Source organism: Candoia aspera, chromosome 11 (genome assembly GCF_035149785.1).
Source record: "Candoia aspera isolate rCanAsp1 chromosome 11, rCanAsp1.hap2, whole genome shotgun sequence".
NCBI lineage: Eukaryota > Metazoa > Chordata > Lepidosauria > Squamata > Boidae > Candoia > Candoia aspera.
The window spans coordinates 5,242,599-5,263,622 of NC_086163.1; the positions used below are offsets into that span (position 1 = coordinate 5,242,599).

Consider the following 21,024-nt stretch of genomic DNA (forward strand, 5'->3'; position numbering starts at 1 on the left):
CATTGGTCTCCTTCTGTCCCCAGCTCTGCGCATTCCATGCAGCAGGGTTATTCAACCAGGGTTCCGTGAGATGTCACCAGGGCTTCCCTGGGAGAGCGCGATTTATTTAAAAAGTCATTTCAAATTCGGGCAACTTCACACCCAAGAGATAGGTTTCGTTCTTTACGCTTACTTTAAGAGCCCCGCGAATGCACCTACGCAAGCATGCCCATGAAACTCCCCGTGCCACCCCACCTACCGAAAAGCAGGGCCGCAGAGAGTTTGCTTTAATTCCCCCTACGACGGCTGGAGCGAAAAGTGCCTCGAAGGCGCCCATCGCCTATCCCCGAGAACGCCGGCCACCTCGCCGGGCCGGCCCCTCTTGCGCCGCCCGGACGGGCAGCGAGGCGCAGGGCTTTCGCTTTCCCTTCTGCGCTCTCCCCGCCCCGCGGCCCGGACTGCCCAATGACAGGGAGCGCTGGCCGGACTGGCAGCTCCTCCGGCCCGCTCGCCCTCCCTGGACGGCGCGGGGTCCGGCTCGCTCGCTGGCAACCGAGCGGCGGGCGCGGCTCGCCGGGCTTTCCCGCATGGGGCGCTGCCAGTCCCGGGCGGCCTCCCCAGCCCGGCGGGGAGCACGGTAGCCGGCGCGGAAGCGGCGCCGGGGCTGGCAGGGCCGCGCGCACGTGCCCGCCTGGTTCCTCCGCCCGGGGCTCCTGGCGCGCAGAGGCGGAAGGCGCCCTCCGCGGCTCGGCTGGAAGCGCGCGAGGACGCGGGTAGGCACCGGGGAAGGGGCTCGCGGGCCGCCGCCCTCCGAGGAGCGAGGGGCTCCCCTCTCGCCGCGCCCGAGTGGCCGGGCTTGGCCCGCGGCGCGCGCGGCTGGCCAGCAGGCGCGCGCGGCCCCCTCCCGGCCTCGCCTCGAACGGGGTGGGGGCGGAACTCGCCGGCGGCGTCCGACCGCTGGAAGAGGGCTCCGGAGTCGGGGGGCCGCCCGGCCGGCCCTCGTGCGCGCCCGCACAGCCCTTCGCGTCCCGCGCGGCGCCTCCCCGTCTCCCTTCGACGGCCCTGCGGCTGGTCCCAGCCCGCCGCCTGCTTGGACCGCGGAAGCGGGGCCGGAGGGCGCTACGGCTGCCGCGATCCCGCCGCTGCCTCCACGTGCCGGGCGGGCGCCTGCTCGGGAAAGCTCCCGTCCCGGTGGCCCCGTCGCCTCTTTCGGGGGAGCCTCCCTCCGCGGGACCGGCGGCGCCAGGGGGGAGCGGAGCGGGGCGCAGGTCCAGCCCGCACCGTGGCAAAGCGGGGCGGGGGGAGCCCGGATTCCTGCCGAACGCGCCGCCCGGGGCGGGCCGGCTCCCAAAGTCGGCCTGGGCGCCTTCCGCGACGGGCCCGCGCCTCTCCCAGGAAGCGCTCGCTCGGCCGCCCGGGGGCTCGGCGGCGCCAGCGAGAGATTGGGCCCTCGGACCGGGGTGCGGGAGGGCCGGCCCTTCGCCGCCGCTCGGGCGCGGAGGGACGAGGCGGCGCTGGGCGAAGGGAGGGGGCGCTCCGGCCCTGCCGCCTGTCCTCGGCGGAGTTGGGATTGTAAACTGAGCGGCGGAGGGCCTTAATTCGGAATAAAGGCATCCACCGAAGCAGCTCGGCTCTACTTCCCTTTCGGAAGGAGGGAGGGAGGGAGGGAGTTTAGGCTTGGCTTTTTCGAGAGAAATCTGTGCCACTTCACAATTGAGTGAATTGACTTTCAGGACTTCAGCTGCTTTCGAAAAAAGAAACCGCTGTCTGCCTGGCTTCTCCGGTCAGCCCCGCAAGGTGGACCAGAGCAAAAAAACAGGATCCGGAGAAGTCTGAAATTATTTTTAGCGAGAGGGACTCTTGCAGCAGAAACTGGCAAATCTGATTGTGCTTTGCTTCCCCCCTCCCCTTATACGCCTGTGAACTAAGGAGGTGTCTGCCCCGGTTAGGCTGAGAAGTTGAACATAAATGATGCAGTGGCCAATCATTTCCATATTACTAACAGGAGTCACTCAATTAAGGATTGAATTTAAAAGAGAAGTTTCCTTTTTTAGGGTCTGGGGGCTCTTCCCCCTCAGAGAGAGAGAAAAAAGGTGATGTAGTAGGAAAGCTACTGCAAGCAACTTTGGAGAGCCCTGTGCTCATGTGCTGCCTATGAACCAGCATCCATTTCCAGCAAGCCATTTTACTGCCTAAGGCCAAGCAGCCAAACAGAGTTACCAGTCTTAAGCAGGGTTATTACCAAGGCCCCAACAGCATCTGCTAGTGTCACCCAGCCATCATTGACACAATGCAAACCCAGTCTTCATGTCTGTTCTTTCTGCACAGGGGTGGTTGGATAACTTAAAAAGGTGCTAGAAGCTCCTAGTGGTGCTCCTGCCTTAATAACTTCAAAAACAGAGCCATGTAATTTTTTCAGCAACAGTGCAGAAGATTTCCTGGTGGTCTCCTATCCAAATACTAATCAGTTTCAACCTTGCTTAGATTTTTGAGAGGAGGGAAGGTTCAACGGATGGTATCATCTGCTGGGATTCCCAAAATACATTGACATACAGGAACACGCAGACTAATCAAGGCATTTTGCCTTTTGGACAGAAAAAAATACCTTTCTTTCAGCAACTTCAGCACACCAAATGGGAAGGAAAAAAAATCCAGTTTTTAACCATTTGCTGCTGCCGCCACCACCAATCTGACCTCCACCTTCCTGGGTTTATATGGCCTACCTGAACCACAAATGAGTTCATCAGGTTTGAGCTTAGCATGTTACTCAGTAGATGGTCCTGCATGCTGAGTCAACCCTAAAACCTGGGTTAACTGGGCAAACCATAGCCTAGTTAGTCCTGCATAGGCATGTTGTGCAGGAAGAGCCTCTGCCCGATGCAGCTTTTTGCAAAGAGGTTGCACCAAATTCATGGCTTATTCGATGTACTGGCCTCCTGGGGTCTGTTTAGAACAGCCTTTCTCAACTTTTTGTTCCTGGAGGAACCCTTGAAATATTTTCCAGGCCTTGGAGAACCCCTGCCCATTCAGGCTCAAATATAGGCCAGAAGTTAAAAAATTAATCTTTGTTTCATGGGTAGGCCTGTAATAGATGCATTACCAGTGTTCTTAAAATAAAGAATGAAACTGACCTCTTTAATGGGAAGTTGCCCGAATTTGAAATAATTTTTAAATAAATAATGATCTCCAGGGAACCCCAGTGAATTTATTATGTAATATGAAATAATATATGAAATAATGATCCTCAGGGAACCCCTCGGGCGGAACACAAGGGTGCCACGGAACCCTGGTTGAGAAACCCTGGTTTAGCAGCAGCATCTTACCTTCTTTGGAGCAGAAGAAGGGCTCCTGTGCGGGCCACAGACTTTCCCACGTGCCGATTGTTCTTGCCTCTGGCCACCAGGCGCCAAGTCGGCTGTGCCAGGAATCTGGAGGTGGACAACTTTATGCAGCTGAAAATCTGGCCTCCAAGCAGGGAGGAAGGGAATGTCGCAGAACCAGGGTTTTCAGCCCAGGCCTTGGGCCCATTTTGAGGGCAAATAATTTCCTGTTTCTTTGAGAAGATCTTGAGGGACAGTGGTCTCCAAACGTTTTTGGTTGCACACCCTTCTTGGTAAAAAGATTTTTGAGCATGCACCTGTAAAATATATCCCATCTATCCTCATGTGTAAACCCATCCGCGGATAAGCCGACCCTCAAATTTTTAACCAAAATATCCTGAAAAATGCACCACCCGCAGATAAGGCAACCTGCATTTTTCAGGGTATTTTGATTAAAAATTCGAGGGTCAGTTTATCCGCGGATGGGCTTATACACAAGTATATACGGGCTATACAGGTATTGCCATATATACTTATGGATAAACCCATCCGCAGATAAGCCAAACCCAATTTTTGTGCATTTTGGCGCTGAAAATCCTTGGCTTACCCAGGAGTATATACAGTATGATTATTTATTTATAGATCATATCCACAAACTACTGTCATAAAATATACCATTTTGTACACTGATTATTATAGTTTAATTTTTTATCTTTTTAGATAAAAGAAATATAAATAGACATTCTAATATTTTCCTCTGTACTTCAGTGGATTGTCCTGTGCACCCGAATTTGAGGACCACTGCCTTAAGATAAACTGTTTCCCCCCCCTTACTGTCTCTAAACCCAGGAAAATTAGCTTGAGGTGGGGAAGCATTAGGAGATTTTAAAGAGAGAAATTGGGGTATTTGGATTCTGCAGGGTTGAAGCTAAGAACAGGGTAAGGCATTCAACTTTACTCCTGAAATCTAACCAAGGAAGCAAAAAGAAAAAAGGTTGGAAAAAACTAGGGGCCGCCCACCTAGGGTTTGTGCTGGGGAGCAGTGACTGCAGCAGGCTCAGGGTGAGCCCTTTGCACATGGCTCTGAGATTTGTTCCCAGCAGAGGTTCACACACATGGGAATAGGTGTGGTTGTAGGCCTTGTGGATTATAGGGGTTTTTTTCCCATCAGAATCCAGGAAATAACTACAGGGCAGGAGTTCTTCACAACCAGAGTTACTGGCATGGCACCAAACCGGGCACAGAAGAGCCCTTTGGCTGTAAGAGCTGCATCCAAGCAAAAGATTCCATTGCTTATTGCATATTTAAAAAGGAAAGCATTGAGCAAATGGAAAAGCTAAGCAAATTCTGCCTGCGGGTTTTAATTTGGAGCAACATTGAGCTTTCTCTGTGTGTTGCTGATACAAGGGAGAATGAAAATCTTTTTTAAAAAAAAAACCCTAAACTATGTACAGGTAGTCCTCACTTAACAACCATTCATTTAGTGATGGTTCAGACTTACGACAAAAAATGACTTAACGACTGGTCGTCACACATATGACTGTTGCAACATCCCCATGGTCATGTGATCATGATTTGGGTGCTTGGCAGCCAGTTTGCATTTATGACCATCGCAGCGTCCCACGGTCATGTGATTGCCATTTTTGACCTTCCCAGGTGGCTTCCGGCAAGCAAAATCAATGGGGAACTGCGTGATTCACTTAACAACCACGTGGTTTGCTTAACGACCATAGTGATTTGCTTAATAGCTGCCGCAAAAATGGTCATAAAATTGGGTGGGATTCGCTTAATGACCACTTCACTTAGCAATCAAAATTCCAGTCCCAATTGTGGTCATTAAGCAAGGACTAACTATTAGTGTGTGTATGTGTGTGTGTGTGTGTGTGTGTGTGTAAAACAAAGCTGTTGTACTAAATGCAGAACAGTTCCAGATATCGTGGCCAGCGGAGAGGAACAGTGTTTCTGACTTAGGGAAAACCAGATACAGATGCCTGGGGATGCAGGTGGATCTGCAACCCTTGTAGGTTCATGTGTCTTTGTTACAGTTCAGGGTGTCATCAGAAACTGGAATAATTGATTCCTAGCTTCTGGGAGTTGAAGTCCACCCATCTTAAAGTTGCCAAGTTTGAAAAACACTGGCGTAGAGGAAGAATAAGAATCGTCGTGACATCAATCTCCCAACACCTAGCTAATTTTATTGTAAACCGCTCGGAGTCCCTCTTCTGGTGGAGATGGGCGGTGGCTAAATATGGGTAATAAATAAGTAAATAAGGAGCAATATCTAACCAGCCTCGGCTGATTAAAAAACTGCCAGGTCAGACCACTTTGGAACTGCAATGGGAGAGTACTAGAAAATTTCAGGGCTCGAAGTGGGGGGGGGTTAAAAAAACAGCTACCTTGGTGTGCCACCTTGGCAAATGACTTCTGCATTACTGCCAGGGAACCTGCATGGATTAAGAGAAACCTTAGCTTATTGCAGCTGGTCCAGAAATTGCTGGGATGATTGACTTGGTTCCCCAGCCATTGGGAATACCTCCAAAATTCCAAATTTCCCAGCTGCTTCCAGAGGTGGTATACATCCCTGCCCAAGAGAGAAACTTTGCCGGATTCATGTCCTAAAGCTGCAAGAGGTGTCTTGTCTTCAGCAGCTGGCTCTCTTGTCTCCAACCAGTTGTGGTTTTAGTAGAGTGTAAGGAAAAGATGACCAAGGCTTTAGGTATGTGGCTAGATTAGTTTCGTCTTAAAAGAAAAGGTAGAAGATGATAAACTTTCCCCAACATGGGCGTCCTCCAGATATGAGGCCTTCAGTTCCCAGAATTCCCGAGTCAGCATGGCCATTGATGAGAGCTTCAACAAGTGAAGTCCCACGTGGGGTGAGGCTGCATACATAAATATGACGATGATACCTAAAGTGGTGAGTTGTGATGCAGCTGGAAACTATGGGAAAGCTAATAGATTATCTAAGGGCTGAATGGGCGATTCTGATTTAGCCACAGAATCCTCCAGGAACGCCGGCTGAAATCAAGGGGTGGTGAGGTCCAGCACATTCAGACAGTACCAAATTGGGGATGGCTGGAATTCAGGCATACTTATCCGGGCTTGGGTTACTAAAAGCGCTAAGTCGTGATTTGGTTTTGGCTTAGTGTGCTGTGCGAACCAAGTCATTTCTTCTTCATTCAATAAATTAAAGATGAATGGCTTGTAAATGAATTCAGAACATTGACTGGGTTCACACGAGTGGGGTTGGGTAGGTGACAGTTTACTATGTCGAGCACAATCCAGACTTCATCTTAGATAGCATGGACAGAGGCTGGGTGGCCATCCACCAAGAAGACTGTAGTAGGGAATTCCTGCACTGGGCAGTAGGTTCTAGATCAGTGCTTCCCACTCTTAGCAACTTTAAGATGCCTGGACTGCAACTCCCAGAATTCCCCAGCCAGCCGTGTAATTCTGGGCATTGAAGTCCAGGCATCTTAAAAGTTGTTGAGGTTGAGAAACACCGTTCTAGATTATATATATTACATATTTATAAAACAGAAACTAATATAAAGAAAAGAGGGAAAAGTCAAAAGTGCAGAAAAAAAAGAAGTACCTTCCAGTTTTCTTTTCTTCCAGCAGTTAGAACTATAAATTTACCTCTTGCTGTATGGCTACATATTTTTTCTATAATCTATTTTTTTCTAATAATCAAAACCGTAAGTCATAAGCTCATTTTTTTCCCTATTTCACGCAAAAAGTCTACAATGGGTTTCCAGTCAGCAATAAACATAGATAAAATCTTTTTTCTAATGAAAGAAGAAAATTTGGCCGCTTCAGCAAGTTCCATCATCTTCACCATCCATTCCACCGTTGTGCTTATAATAATCTCACTGCGATTATGCATAAAAACAAAGTTTCATGACTGTTCCAGCTGTTTATCCATCAGTCCCAAGGGAAAAATCTCCGGTATCAATTGTATGTTAATCTTCAAGATCCTTTGAATTACTTTCAGGCTTTTTTACATGTCCACTGAGCATGCTAAAATGTCCCTTCTTTTCTAAATTTTTGGCTTGATCATGGATTACAAATTTTTAACGTGGAACATAAATGGAGCAAATACTCCTCAAAAGAAAAAATCATTTTAAAAATTTAAAACAAGCTATAATTTGCCTACATACTGACAAAATAGCTGATTTATAAAAAGTTGGGTGAAGAATATAGTTCAGCAGGAACAACAGTATCAATCCCCAACTAAACCAGAATTTGTACTGACTAATGAGCGTGGTAGATTTGTTGGGGTGGAAGTGAATATAAATGGGGTTAAGACCATGGTGTTGGGAATCTGTGCCCCAAATGAGGATAAAGTGATACTCTACGAACAACTTACGGAAAGACTATTTTGTATCAATTTTCATAAGAGAAATAGATTTCTCTTACGAAAATTGGTGTGTGGTGGGGATTGGAATGGAGTGATCTCTCCCCAGCTGGACAGAACTTCTGAGAAAAATATTAAAATCTCTCAAATTACCAAAAAATAAATAGGATTTGATGGACAATTTAGGCCTGGTTGAGATATGGAGGCAGAGAAATGGTAATTCAAGAGAGAGCAGGTATTTCTCAGAAAGACATAGATCTTTTTCAAGAACAGATATGGTTTGGATTTCAAAGAACTTGGGTTACTAAGATTTCTAAAGCAGAGATATTACCAAAGACCTTTTCTGATCATAATCCTGTTTATAAAACAAAATCTAGATCTTCTAGAAGGAAACTAAATGAAATGTTACAAAAAGAACTAATGGTGAGTTTTTACCTAAAAAATAAAGGACGTTAGAATTGTGTTGGATATTTTGGAAAATTTGGAACAACATAATGAAAAACAAGCTGCATTGATTTTCTTAAATGCAGAGAATCAAGAGAAGATCTGGTGGCAGAAGGATACACTTGTCAAAGGTTTTCTTATATACAATTATTAGAAAGATTTAAAGTAGACAGAATCTCTGGTTTTGAACAGTGTAAGACTGAGTTTGAAATAGAACTAAACGAAGGGGTGATTGCTAAAATGTATAAACTTGTATTCAAATTTGAAACAGAAAAAGAACTAGTGAAAATGATAAAAGTAGGCTAAAACTTTTGGTTACAGTATACATATGGAGCAGTGGGAGAATATGTGATTAAAAGGACTGAAATTTACATTATGCTATAATGGTAAAGAGAATTTTTACAAAATGATGTATCGTTGGTATCTGTCACCAGAAATACAGTCTAGAACAGCCTTTCTCAACCTTTTGACCCTGGAGGAACCCTTGAAATATTTTTCAGGCCTCAGGGAACCCCTGCACATTCAGGCTCAAAGAGAGGCCAGAAATTACAAAATTATTATATTCGTTTCATGGGTAGGCCTGTATCTGTGCACTAACGGTGTTCTTAAACTAAAAATAAAGAGTGAAACTTACCTCTTTAATGTGAAGTTGCCGGAATTTGAAATGATTTTTTAAACAAATCGTAACCTCCCAGGGACCTCACAGAACCCTAGGGTGCCCTGGAACCCTGGTGGAGAAACCCTGGTCTAGAATGTATAAAGATACTTCAGATTTATGGGAAACACTGTTCTGGACAACCTCCATCGACCTTTCCATTCTATGAAGTGCCCCATGAAGCCCATCATGTGTCTTGGTGAATTACACGTGCACTGGCCTTTTGAATGCAGGCTTAGGACTCGAGGTATTGGATAGCGACAGCCCATTCTGCCTGTTTCCATTGCTTCAGGGCCTTCTGCAGCAATGCTTGAAATCCTCGCTCTTTCAGAAGACATCCCTGCTCGAAGGATCCATTCAGTCTTCTCCCAAACCCTTTTTGTCCCTAAGGGAGAAAGACCAGTAGCATTCTTGGCTTGAAGCGTGGTATCTGCTTGGGTCCTGCCCAGTCTCTCCTTAGGCCTCAGCCCTTCAGCTCCACTGCAGTCCTTTCTCCCAAACTTTGCTTTTATGGGAAACGGGGGTGCCTCACCAACTCGACCTGCAGCTTCAGAACGACAAGGGGATTACTAGCTGCCTCTCACGCTGACCCAAAGACGGTGCCAAGTTGGGTGCATGGAAACTAGCTACATATGGGAATTGGGGGAAACAGAAGAGGTAGCCCCAAAATTGACAGGATCTCAGACTCACCTGTACAGAAATGTTCATGGAAGGACTAACGGGAAAACGTTCATAAAGGAATTAAAGTCTCCCGCAGATCCTGGGTACTTCACAGATATCTTGATGTAGTTTTCCAGGCAGCCCTATGGAAGTGGGTTACTTGCCAGGATTTTACTGTGTTGATTTCACAACCTGGCCTACAGCTCTGGGGTACTTGGGTCATTTCCCACCCCAGCGCTACCAAAGTCAGTCCTGCTTATTGGGTGCTGATTGGCTCCGGATGAGGACATTTTAAGGCGTGTCTGGTGACGGCTGATCTGTATTTCCTTTCAGGAGGCAAAACGATGGGCGACAGCATGGACATGTGGGTGGGCAGTGCCTACCTGTTTGTCCAGGCAACCTCCAAAAAAGTCTTTTTACCCACGCTCTACAGAAACCCGGAACAGAGGCCCTGCATATTCAAGGCGTTGAAGTTGGCATTTGCAGGTACGTGGATGGCATTGGCATAGGTCCTCCTAGCCAGCAGGTTTACAATCGGGGGGAGTTTTCTTGGCTGGATGGCTCAGATTTTTTTTCTCCTGAATTCAGAATATTTTCTACCACTGTAAAATGAAAAGTTGTCATTTCCTTCCCTGGCTCTGCTGTGGCATATTTGCTCATGGGGAGAGTTTTGCAGAAAGAGATTTACATCCATGGTGCTTCTGTTGTCTGTTCCAAATAATTTGTAGGGTGATAGGTTGAAACTATTCTCCATAAAGTTAAGAGGAGATGAGTCACCAAGATTAGCACTGATAACTGTAACTAAGGGCTTCAGGCCTTCCGTTTCCTTGTGATGGCTTTCTTACCTCCAGTTTCTGGAAGAATCTTTTACCTCCTGGAAGGAAAAATTGGGAGCAGGAATGGGGAATGTTCTAATAGTGGGAGCCCCTCTTTGTTACTATAAGTAATGTTTTGAAAACTAAGGGCTACCTTGTAGAGGACAGACCTAACGAGACAGACCAACAGAGCTTTAGAAGAGGAGATCAAGCAAAGTTACGTTTTTAGACATCTGCATTAATAATAATGATAATGGTTTGTATGCTGCCTGACTCCCAGCAACTCTGGCTGGTGTTCAAATTGTTAAGGCAAGAAAACAACGCAACACAAAACAAAACAAGAACAAAGATGGCACACCCAGATGGGAACAAAGAAAAACTTTCAATCCGGCTTGCCAAAGGCCTAGGTGAAGGGCCAGGTCTTCAGGGCCCTTCAAAACCTCTGTTTGGTGAGGCTCAATGCATTATTTTCCTATGTCCCCCACTAAAAGGGTAAAACTGCTGGTACTCAGGTGTTTGCCAGTGAATTTGGCCACCAGGATCTCAACAGGCTTGATGGGGAGGGGGACAGAAAAAGTGGACAGTTGCCCTCCCCAGCCACAGTTTATTAGATGGTGGATCTCAAGACAGCATCTGCTCTCCTCACCATTTTTTTGCCATAACCACCACCATGTGAGGAAAGTTGGGTTGATAGGGAGGGACTGGCCCAAAGTCCTTGAAGGGAGTCCAGTGTTTCTCAACCCTGGCAACTTTAAGATGTGTGGACTTCAAGTCCCAGAATGCTGGCTGGGGAATTCTGGGAGTTGAAGTCCACACATCTTAAAGTTGCCAGGGTTGAGAAACACTGGACTAGACCCTGGTCTCCCTGTTCCTGCTCCAGCACCTTCAACATTGACCCATGTTGGCTTCTGTGCTGAGAGAGACAGAGATTGGGCCAATGTCACCCTGGGCATGGCCCTAGCTGAAAGGGGACCAAAGACTAACATCCCTGCCCCAGCAACTTCAACACTAGACCACTCTGGCCTTAACATGCCTAGCTTCTTCATAGACTTGTATTGGGTTGCACCATCAGGCTGGGTTCATGGATCCATTTCTCCCATAATATGGTTTACTTGGTTTGCGGTAAATCCAGTTTAAATCTGTGTCCAGTGGTTTAGTCCCAGCCAGTAAAGGGCCCGCTAAGAGTTTGAATGTCCATCTCTCTGACAACCTCATGCCACCACACCAACTATAAAATTTTGGGCTAATAATATGGTTCATTTTATTATTTGAACTCAAGCCAGTGGCTTAATTCATTTAACCATGATCTAGCAAACCACAGGTTAGGATGCTATGCTAACATAGCAGTTGTGTCTGAAGGAATGCATCAAGCTGGGTATAAGATTTTCAGTCTAAGTACATAGAGAATAATCATCTTTCCCTGAAAGCTAGTGAAAATCAAGCTGCTGGAGAGAAGCTAGCTTATTTTGACTGCAGGCTAACTTATTTTGACTTGGCGTGTTTCCCATACAAGTTTTACTATTTATAGACTAAGCCCCAGTTGTGCTGGGGCACATATTATTATAAGTTATTAACCACAGCTTACAAACCAGACAAATAGCCAAGTTCTCAACAACAAAAAGGAAAAAACTACTTACACTTGTCAGTAGGCAAACTCAGGGTCGAAGTCCAATCCAGAGATGAGGGCAAAACGTTCAATGTCAGCGTCCAAAATCCAGGGAATTGAGTAACAGAGCTTTAGTACACTTTCTAAGAAGCCAGCCAAGCCTTGAAATCAAGATATAACAAAAGTTATCCCTAAATATGCTTGTCTTCTGGGGGCTTTTGTTCTTCCACCCAAATACAGCTGGTATTGATTAGAGCAGAATCCAGAAAGTGCATTCAGGAGCAACAACCTACTCCCAAGGAGAACACTTGCTCCTGAGTAGGTCACTGTTCCCAAGGAACTTTTCCAAACAGTCTGACAGTGTGCTTTGCCTTGCGTTTGACACGTCACCGTCCACAGTTTGGTTACAGGATTGCAGAGTCAGGCGCAGTAGAAAAAGGTCTCAAGATCCTGGTGACTTTACAAGACGCCTGCTTGTCTTCCTCCTCCTCCTCCTCCTCCTCCTCAGAAGAGGCCCTAGCTGTTCTAAGCTCAAGCCCTCAGCTGCTTCTGCTCCTCCAGAGAGGATCAGGGCATACCACTGCTGGCTGGGGAATTCTGGGAGTTGAAGTCCACATATCTTAAAGTTGCCAAGTTTGAAAAACACTGCCCTAGGCCCTCTGCTGTAGCAGCCAGCAGTAACCATTGGCCTGATGCACCTAGTTCCTACAGTCTAGTCTGACTCACCTTCTCCTTTCCTCCTCCTCTCTGTTTTCTTCCCCAGATTCCACAGGGGGCCTCAATGGGTTGGATATCCTGAAGGTCCATTGTAGCGACCCTCATTTGATCATCCAACTCAAATTCTGCAAGGAAGAGAACTGCAGAAGGTTCCTGCAAAGCTACCACCAAGGAGATCTCCAGGATGCTCTCCAGAGGCATCTCAAAGTCTCCTTGTCCTTGGCCAGCTTAGAGCCCCTCAAGATGAAGCTGAAGGCTGGTGCTGAGACGCTGGATTCCATGATCCTGGAAGTAGAGCGTTGTCTGGAATGCATCTCTCGTGAGAAGGTAAGGGTCAGCCCCTGGAACGGGCGGCTTGTTGGCACTTTGGAGAGACAGCCGCTAAAATGCAGGCCCAGCGTACACATAATCCAGGGTTCCACCTAGAAGAATTGGAGTGTGCAAACGTGAGCAAGCACGGATGGGTTTTTTTATAACTTGTTTCAGTATTTTTCGTCTTTTAAATCTTGCATTACAGGTAGTCCTTGCTTAACAACCATTTGTTTAGTAACTGTTCGGACTTACGACAGTGCTGGAAAAAAAGCAACTTACGACCGGTCCTCACACTTACGACCATTGCAATATTCCCAACAGTCACATGATCACAATTTGGGGCTTGGCAACCAGTTCACGTTTATGACTGTCACAGCATCCCATGGTCATGTGATTGCCATTTTCTACCTTCCTGGCCAGCTTCTGGGAAGCAAAATCAGTGGGGAACTGCATGATTCGTTTAACAACCACATGGTTTGCTTAACACTCACAGTGATTCACTTAACGATTGCTGCAAAAGTGGTGAAATTGGGTCAGATTCACTTAATAACTGCTTCGCTTAGCAACCAAAATTCCAGGCCCAAGTGTGGTTAAGCGAGGACTACCCATAAATGCCACAGGGTTGTTTGCTCTGTGGCCTGGCTTCCTCCCATTTGTCAATTTTATTTATCAGTGGTTCCACCAACTTTCACAAGGTGGTTGTGGGGGGAAATAAGAGGGAGCATTACAAATATCACCCTGACCTCCCGATTGAAAGGTGGGATATAAATCTAACAAAAAGTTGTCATCCCTACCGGAAACCTACCACGTGTAACATTACAGATTCTTCTCTCTAGGATTATTAGTATATGCTATTGCACACTTAATAGACTACGTATAGTGTAAACCCAACTTTTATATGCACTGGGAAACCAAAGAATTTGAGCGACTCGCTTTATTGCAATATTCGTTTTATTGCGGTGGTCTGGAACCGAACCTGCAATGTCTCCGAGGTACGCCTGTACTAACCAGGTCCAACCATGTACATAGCTTAGTTAAAAAATACTGTATTGCTAAAAAGTGCTGATCACCATCTGAGCCTTCAGCGAGTTGTAATCGTTTTGCTGATGGACAGTCTTGTAAAAAAAACTCAATATCTGCGAAGTGCAATAAAGCGAAGCGCAATAAAATGAGGTATGCCTGTACTTAACTGCTAGGAAATCCCAGAATTTAAGATAGGATTGGAAATTAAATCACATCATAGAACAAAGCAGTGGCAAACCACTTCTGTATCATACCAGGAAAGCTGCATGGATGTATTTGCCAGCTTTTGACTTGAAGGATTGACTTTACTTTGAGCGCTGTTTTGTAGTAAAGGGGGACCTGCAGGTAGTCCTCGCTTAATAAGGTTTAGTGACGGTTCAGACTTACGATGGTGCTGAAAAAACTGACTTGCAATTGGTCCTCACACTTACAGCCGTTGCAGCGCCCCTGTGGTCATGTGATCACAATTTGGACGCTTGGCAACCAGTTCACATTTATGACCATCGCAGCATCTGATGGTCACATGATCGCCATTTTCGACCTTCCCAGCCAGTTTCTGGCAAGCAAAATCAATGGGGAACTGCGTGATTCACTTAATGACCCCATGGCTCGCTTAATACCTGCACTGATTCACTTAATGATTGCCACAAAAAGGTCGTAAAATCAGGTTGGATTTGCTTCATGACTGCTTCACTTAGCAACCAAAATTCTGGGCCCAATTGTGGTTGTTAAGCGAGGACTACTTGTGTATACTTTGAACAGAAGCATTTTTAGAATGTCAGTTGCCAGTTGATGAGAGCTGCAGTCTTGAAATTGACCTAAATAAATGTTTCAATCCATGATTGTGCAGTCCTGGGCATTGCTACCCAGATGTAAATCCTATTCAGTTCAACAGGGCTGACTCTCAGGTAACAGTGTGAAACACATTGCCTTTCTCAACCCAGTGTTGCAGCTCGCCTTGTTCTAAATCTGGGCAGATTAGAAAAATGTTAACAAATACAGAAAATACAGAAAATAATTTACAGGGAAACCCTGCCCCCCCCCCATCTCTTTTTTGCAGCCGGATCATCTCAGAGATGAAGAAATAGCAGAGCTGGAGGAGTCCCTTAAGATTCTGAATTGTCAGGAAAGCACGTGTCCATTGCTGAAGTCTCCTCTGTCTTTGGGTTCTTCCCCTCCCGCTCTGAATTCTCCACCTCCGTCTTCCAGTCCTTCGGGGCTTTCAAAGCCTTTGCTGCAACAACCTACCTTCACTTTCCAGGGCCAGCAGTTTGGTGAGTGTTTCAGGCAGGGACCTGAGGCAACTCAAGAGAAGATGCTGTGCAGAGACAGGGAGGGGAAGGGTGAAACAGAGTTGGGTGCAGACATGTTCAGTAGGGACTCCACAAGCATGTTGAATCCTGCAATGCGACATCTAAGCAGGCTTCTGTGTAGAAAGTTGCATATATTCCAGAGGTCCATGTGCCAGGAAGACCCACAGTTGTGGAATCTTGGTGCTCTCTGAGCTCGGCTGCTTGCTTGTAGATGTTCCATGGCCCAACTAGTCAACATCTTCAGATGCGCTGAAGATGTTGCCTAGTTGGGCAACAGAACATCTACAAGCAAGCAGCCGAGCTCAGAGAGCACCAAGGACCCCACAGTTCAACCCCGAGCTAGAGATATTCTCTTCTTTTAGACCCGCAACTGATGGAGCGTTTGTGCAGTTTGCCAGTAGGGCCAGCGGTGATGTCAGGAATACTCGAACGAATGGATGGGCCACTCCACATTTGTCTGTGTTGTCAAGGCAAGGTCGCCGATGCAAAAACTTCCTTGGATTCAAGTGATTTGCAGAATGTTCCAAAATTCTTCTCTTTAGGATAAAATTAGGGCAACAAATGGATTGAAGAACTTTCTTAACGGTCACACAGGGTCTGGGCTGCTTCATTCTTAACCCTTTTTCAACAGGGATATCTGTGTAAAAGTTGTCTGTACACTCATTTTGCTACACAAACGCACAAGAAAGCGTTGAAGCTTTTTCCTTTATAAAGGCAAGGGAAGTCATTGAACATTTTGCTACAGACTTACAACCACAGTTGGAAGCGGCATTCCCGTTGTAAGTCATTGTGGTCATAAGTCACCATGTGACTGGACCCCAGTTTTGCAACCATTTCCTACAATGGTCATTAAGTGAATCCACCTTCCCCAATGGACATTTTTTTTTTGCCATTTTTTGCCAGAAACTGGTGGTAAATGCAAGCCAGTTGCCAAGCACCCAAATTGCAATCCCATGACCGTGGGGGTGGTGCGACAGTCGTAAGTGTGAGTATAGGTCGTACAGCACTTTTTCTGAGGCCTCTGTAACTTTGAACTGTCATTAAATGAACAGTCATAAGTCGAGGACTACCTGTATGTAAATGCAAGAGAATTTTTCCTACCTGTTGGGAACACTTCCAAGTGGCATCTCCTTTTCCTGGGCTTCTGTGACTGCCCTCCAGAGTTGGTGCACAATCCAGGAGAAGACCTGTTTGCTTTAACGATGTTCCCAACAGGAGCTACCAGCATGCTGACGCCTATTCCAAATCACATTTTGCGCCCTGAATCCAGATCTCTGCTCAGCTATAGAAATTATGTACTGTACAGTGGAACCTCATTTTCCCAGACCGCAGAGTAGCATGACTTCTCACGAAACAGATTGGAATTCCACACGAACCGTCCTCGCGCAGCAACGCTGCCGGTGGTGTAGATTCATACAAGTAATGGGTTTTGCATCATGTGCAGATTACTTCATTATTATCGTGGAGTCATTATGCCAATCGCTGCGAGGCACCCCCTCTGCCAATGAGACCGTTAAAACAAGAGTTCACAAGTGCAGGAAGAGACTCAAACAAAAGTGGATTTCTTTGGCCTCCCCCTAGGGGGCGCACTGAAAACAGTTTCTTTGTTTTGAGCATCTATTGAGCAAAGCCATTCTCTAGAGCAGAGTTGCCAGAAATTCAGCTTGTGGGCAGCATGCAGCCCTTGTGCAGTTTCGAAGGGCTCCCAAAAGTGTGCAAGCCCCACCCCATGGGGCCTTTTTAAATGTATTTCGGGGAACATTTTACCCCTTAAATCTCATCCCCAGTTTGGCTTCTGACTCATCCACCCCTGGAGCATGGCCTTCAGCCATGCGCATAAAACCAAACGGGACAAAAACTCCGCTCGGTGGGTTTCAGAAAGGAAGCTATGACGTTTCCACCTGGCAAGGAATGGTTATTGATTACCATCTTGGCTGCCCAGAGACTCCACATAAATGTCTGTCTGTTGCAGAAACCATCAGCTGTAGCTTATGAATCCATTAGCTGGTTCTTCATTACAGTCACTGGCCAGAATTCTGTATGTTAACCAAGGACAGTAATGAAACAGTTTCTGTTTCAAGTAAAATAAAAATACCGTAATTTTGTAACTCGATCACAGGGGCCATCGAAGTGGGCCGAGTTTTCCAAACGGTATCGCAAAACTTTGCCAGGTTCAAGGCAACAGAATTGTTCAGTCTAGTCTGACAGGAGTAGCTGTCCATAAAATAAATCAGAATTGTCTGGGTATTATAAAGCAGACCCATGCATCTTTATAGAAGGCACTATGTAACAGAACAATGGCTGTAGATTCGGTGGGTGCTGCTCTGCAGGGCCGATGGTGGCTGGTAAGGCACTTTTTCATATTTATCCTTGAGGACAGCTGTTGGGAGGGCATTCAAATATGCCAGTGTGGGTGCTCTTTGGAGTTTAGGAACCATTATTTAGGAATGCTCTAGAGATGTATGGATTACTGAGGCTTGCTTTGCACAGCATGCTATAATGGGCGTCTGCAGGAAGGGGTCAAAAAAGTCAAGATGGCAAAGCCCCATTGCACCCATCTCATGCATGTGAAAAGGAGGCTCTGATCTTGTGGCCACCATTTTGACTTTTTTGACACACACCCCCTCGCCACGGGTGCCCCCAGGCCACAATGTGGTTTGCTCATTTATAGCTTAGCGCATTGCTTGCCATTGGGGTGCCTGCTCAGAAATGTTGGGACATTGTCCCATACAGCTTGGGGGAGACCCGGGCTGGGGGAGGCGGCATTCAGAATTGTAGCCTAAGCAGATTGTTGTAAACAGGAGGTGTACAAGATGTCAAAATAATCAATTTTCCGCCTCCTTTTTGAAGCTGACAGAAGAATCACCCCTGACGACCATCAGAAGTTTGCCAAACTGGTATCAAAGAAGTGGAAGCAGGTGGGCCGGTCCCTCTATGTGCAGTCCAAATGCAGGGCCCTTCGGGACCCTCTCATTGACAACCTGGCCATTGAATACGAACGTGAAGGCCTTTATGAACAAGCGTATCAGCTGCTCCGCAGGTATATCGACTCAGAGGGCAAGAAGGCCACCATTCAGAGGCTGATCACTGCCTTGGAGGACAATGGCCTCATCAGCTTAGCCGAAGAACTTTTGGGTCTCCACCAAAGTGACGGTTTGTTGTGAAGGAGGAGAAAAGCATCTTTTTGGAGAATATTAGCTTTATGGTTGTATCACTGATCTTCCCACCCGTCTCTCAAGTGCACCTTATTCAGTCCCTGTCAACTACGGTTTTTCCCTATGGTTTTTTCCCCCAAGAAGAATCAAATCCAAGCTGGAAGATCAAATATGGTTTCAGCAACAAATTGCAAGGCTTCTCTGAAAGCACAGTTCACCTAATTGGATGTGAGAAGGGTGGCCTCGTCCGATACGGACAGGCTCAGGAGACCTTGCAGTGCATCTTCTCCCTCCCCACTCTCTTGGTCAAAATGGCAGGTTTAACTCAGGAGTTCTCTTGGACTTCAAGAGGCCTTCTGAGTAACTGAGTAAGTCATTAGTTAAATAAAGAATTGCCCAGAAATATTTTCACTTCTCATTCTCTGCAGAATCCAATCATGATCTGCAGATGTGTGTGACTGAACCATCCTCAAATCGGTCAACTCAGTCAAGGCTGGGAAATGTATGATCTTGCAGATACCATGCAGTCCAGCAGATAGTGAGATGCTCCCTGCTCCTGACCTAAATAGATCAGTTATATTATTGGCAGCGCTCAGAAATGCTGTACCTTCCTCGAGGGGAGCCATTTCAGACCCCAAACTGTGAGTTATTGATCAATATGAGCTTAGTCAGCTTGCTGTTGGAGGCCTTTAAAAGTTTCCATTGAAAGCCAGCTGACGCTTCTAAGGCAGGGAAGACTTTGATAGAGATGAATCGCTGATTCATAAACAGTTACAATAACTGAAGTTGAAAAATGCAGGTCTGAACCATCCTTGGGTAGCATTTACACAAACAGATTACTGTAGACTGACATTTTGCACCTCTGAGTTAGTCAGGATGGTCATTCTAATCAGCTTCTGTGGCTATTGAAGTTTGTCACCACATTTCTTTCAAACAGGATGAGCCTCAGGTATTTTGTATAGAACTGCCATATTTTTTTTAACAGAAACTGGATATTTTTGTCTCAAAACAAAGAAGCTTGGTCTGCATGGATATGGAGTGACTCTACTTTTAAAGAGATGAGCAGGTGAATTCAGCACATGTTCACTTTAATCTTTATAACTGCTGTCTTAATCACTTGGTTCTCTTGGTCTTTTGATTAGCACTAAAACATCATGGAATAACATTTAAAGTTTTAGCACTATAATGCTGTAATGCTAAATAAAATACTAAACAGTAATAATTTGACAGTGATTAAAATCTCATTTCTTCCACATCAAAAAAGCCACTGGAGCATGTAACACTAGAATGCTGTTTTGAAAAAAAATCGGGGTGAAGTGGGGAAACTCTGAATCAATGCTTCTGTTTTGCTAAAATGTGACTAAGGGTTTTTAAATCTTATTGTAAATTACTGTTAACATTTACAATTGTATTCATTTAAGTGGAATTTCACTAACATTTAATGGTTCTTTTTAATTGGAGCTGTAGCACTGTTTGTTCTAATTAAAAGTGATTAAAAGGCAATAGTATCAATATTAAAGAGAAGATAACCTGGGTGCCCACTAGAGATTTTAATAAAGGTGTGCTAATATTCAAAATACCAGGGATGCGGTGGCGCTGCAGGTTAAACCGCTGAGCTGTCGATCGGAAGGTCGGTGGTTCGAAACCGCGCGGCGGGGTGAGCTCCCGTTGCTAGTCCCAGCTCCTGCTCACCTAGCAGTTCGAAAACATGCAAATGTGAGTAGATCAATAGGTACCGCTTCGGCGGGAAGGTAACGGCGTTCCGAGTCGTCATGACAGCCACATGACCCGGAAGTGTCTATGGACAGACGCCGGCTCTTCGGCTTTGAAACGGAGATGAGCACCGCCCCCTAGAGTCGGACTCGACTGGACTTTACGTCAAGGGAAACCTTTACCTTAATATTCAAAGTATCTTTTTACCCCCACCAAATCATGGACAGAATACAAGGAGGAAGAGCATAAAAACAGAATGAAACACCCTCATGGCGTAGAAAAATCAATTATAATTCTGCTTGTAGCTCAACAGTGGAAGAATTATTACTTAGAATTATTTATTATCCCCAGCTGGAAGGTTCAACAATTCTCTTCCAGCTGAGTTCCTTGCCACAGATGTGCAGCCTGGCACCCATGGGCATCAGCGTGCCTTGGGACATCTCCTTCCAAGCCCCACCAAATTTGGACTGAAAGAACGACAAGACAAAGATGTTCTTCATTAAAAGAAAGCGTAAATTGGAAGTTGGCCTGCCATAAGGAAAGGCTTCAACCACCAACTTCATTTCAATTTGCAAGATATCCTGTAGGTTGCAGAGCAAACACAGTGGGTCATTCCAGGGGCACATTGTATTGGAACAACCACTGCAGAAGCCATTTGGTGGTGGTGCTTGTAATTGTCTACCCTGTAAGATAGACCAGGTCAAGAATTAGACATGACAAGGATTTCAGGAATGCCACTTTACTGTTGGGTATAATAGAATTTGGAAAGCCTGTCCACTCTTATACTAAACATAATCAAGTGGAGTTATCTTGAGTCTCTTTCTCACACTCCCTCCTTCCTTGGGGCTGAACTGTCATTTACTTTCTCTCAACGGTTCCTGCATTCCTTCATCAAGGTTGTCTCCCCATTCCTCTACAATAACCTCATCAAAATTCAAGAGAACCCAAACTGTTTGGG

The 21,024-nt window shown here is 46.1% G+C and overlaps 1 protein-coding gene across 2 annotated transcripts; it reads left to right on the top strand.

The window, feature by feature from the left end:
- The first annotated feature begins 627 nt into the window (after window positions 1–627).
- On the top strand, window positions 628–19,580 carry TRADD (TNFRSF1A associated via death domain). 2 transcript variants are annotated; one of them, XM_063312753.1, is made up of 5 exons: window positions 628–752; window positions 9,746–9,898; window positions 12,597–12,877; window positions 14,946–15,159; window positions 18,049–19,580. In XM_063312753.1, exons 2-5 carry the CDS (start codon window positions 9,757–9,759, stop codon window positions 18,360–18,362), a joined length of 951 nt encoding a protein of 316 aa, XP_063168823.1. In that variant the 5' UTR covers window positions 628–752; window positions 9,746–9,756; the 3' UTR covers window positions 18,363–19,580. The 2 variants fall into 2 exon arrangements, with proteins under 2 accessions (XP_063168823.1, XP_063168822.1); XM_063312752.1 differs by lacking the exon at window positions 628–752 and adding an exon at window positions 5,985–6,015.
- Window positions 19,581–21,024: the final 1,444 nt, after the last annotated feature.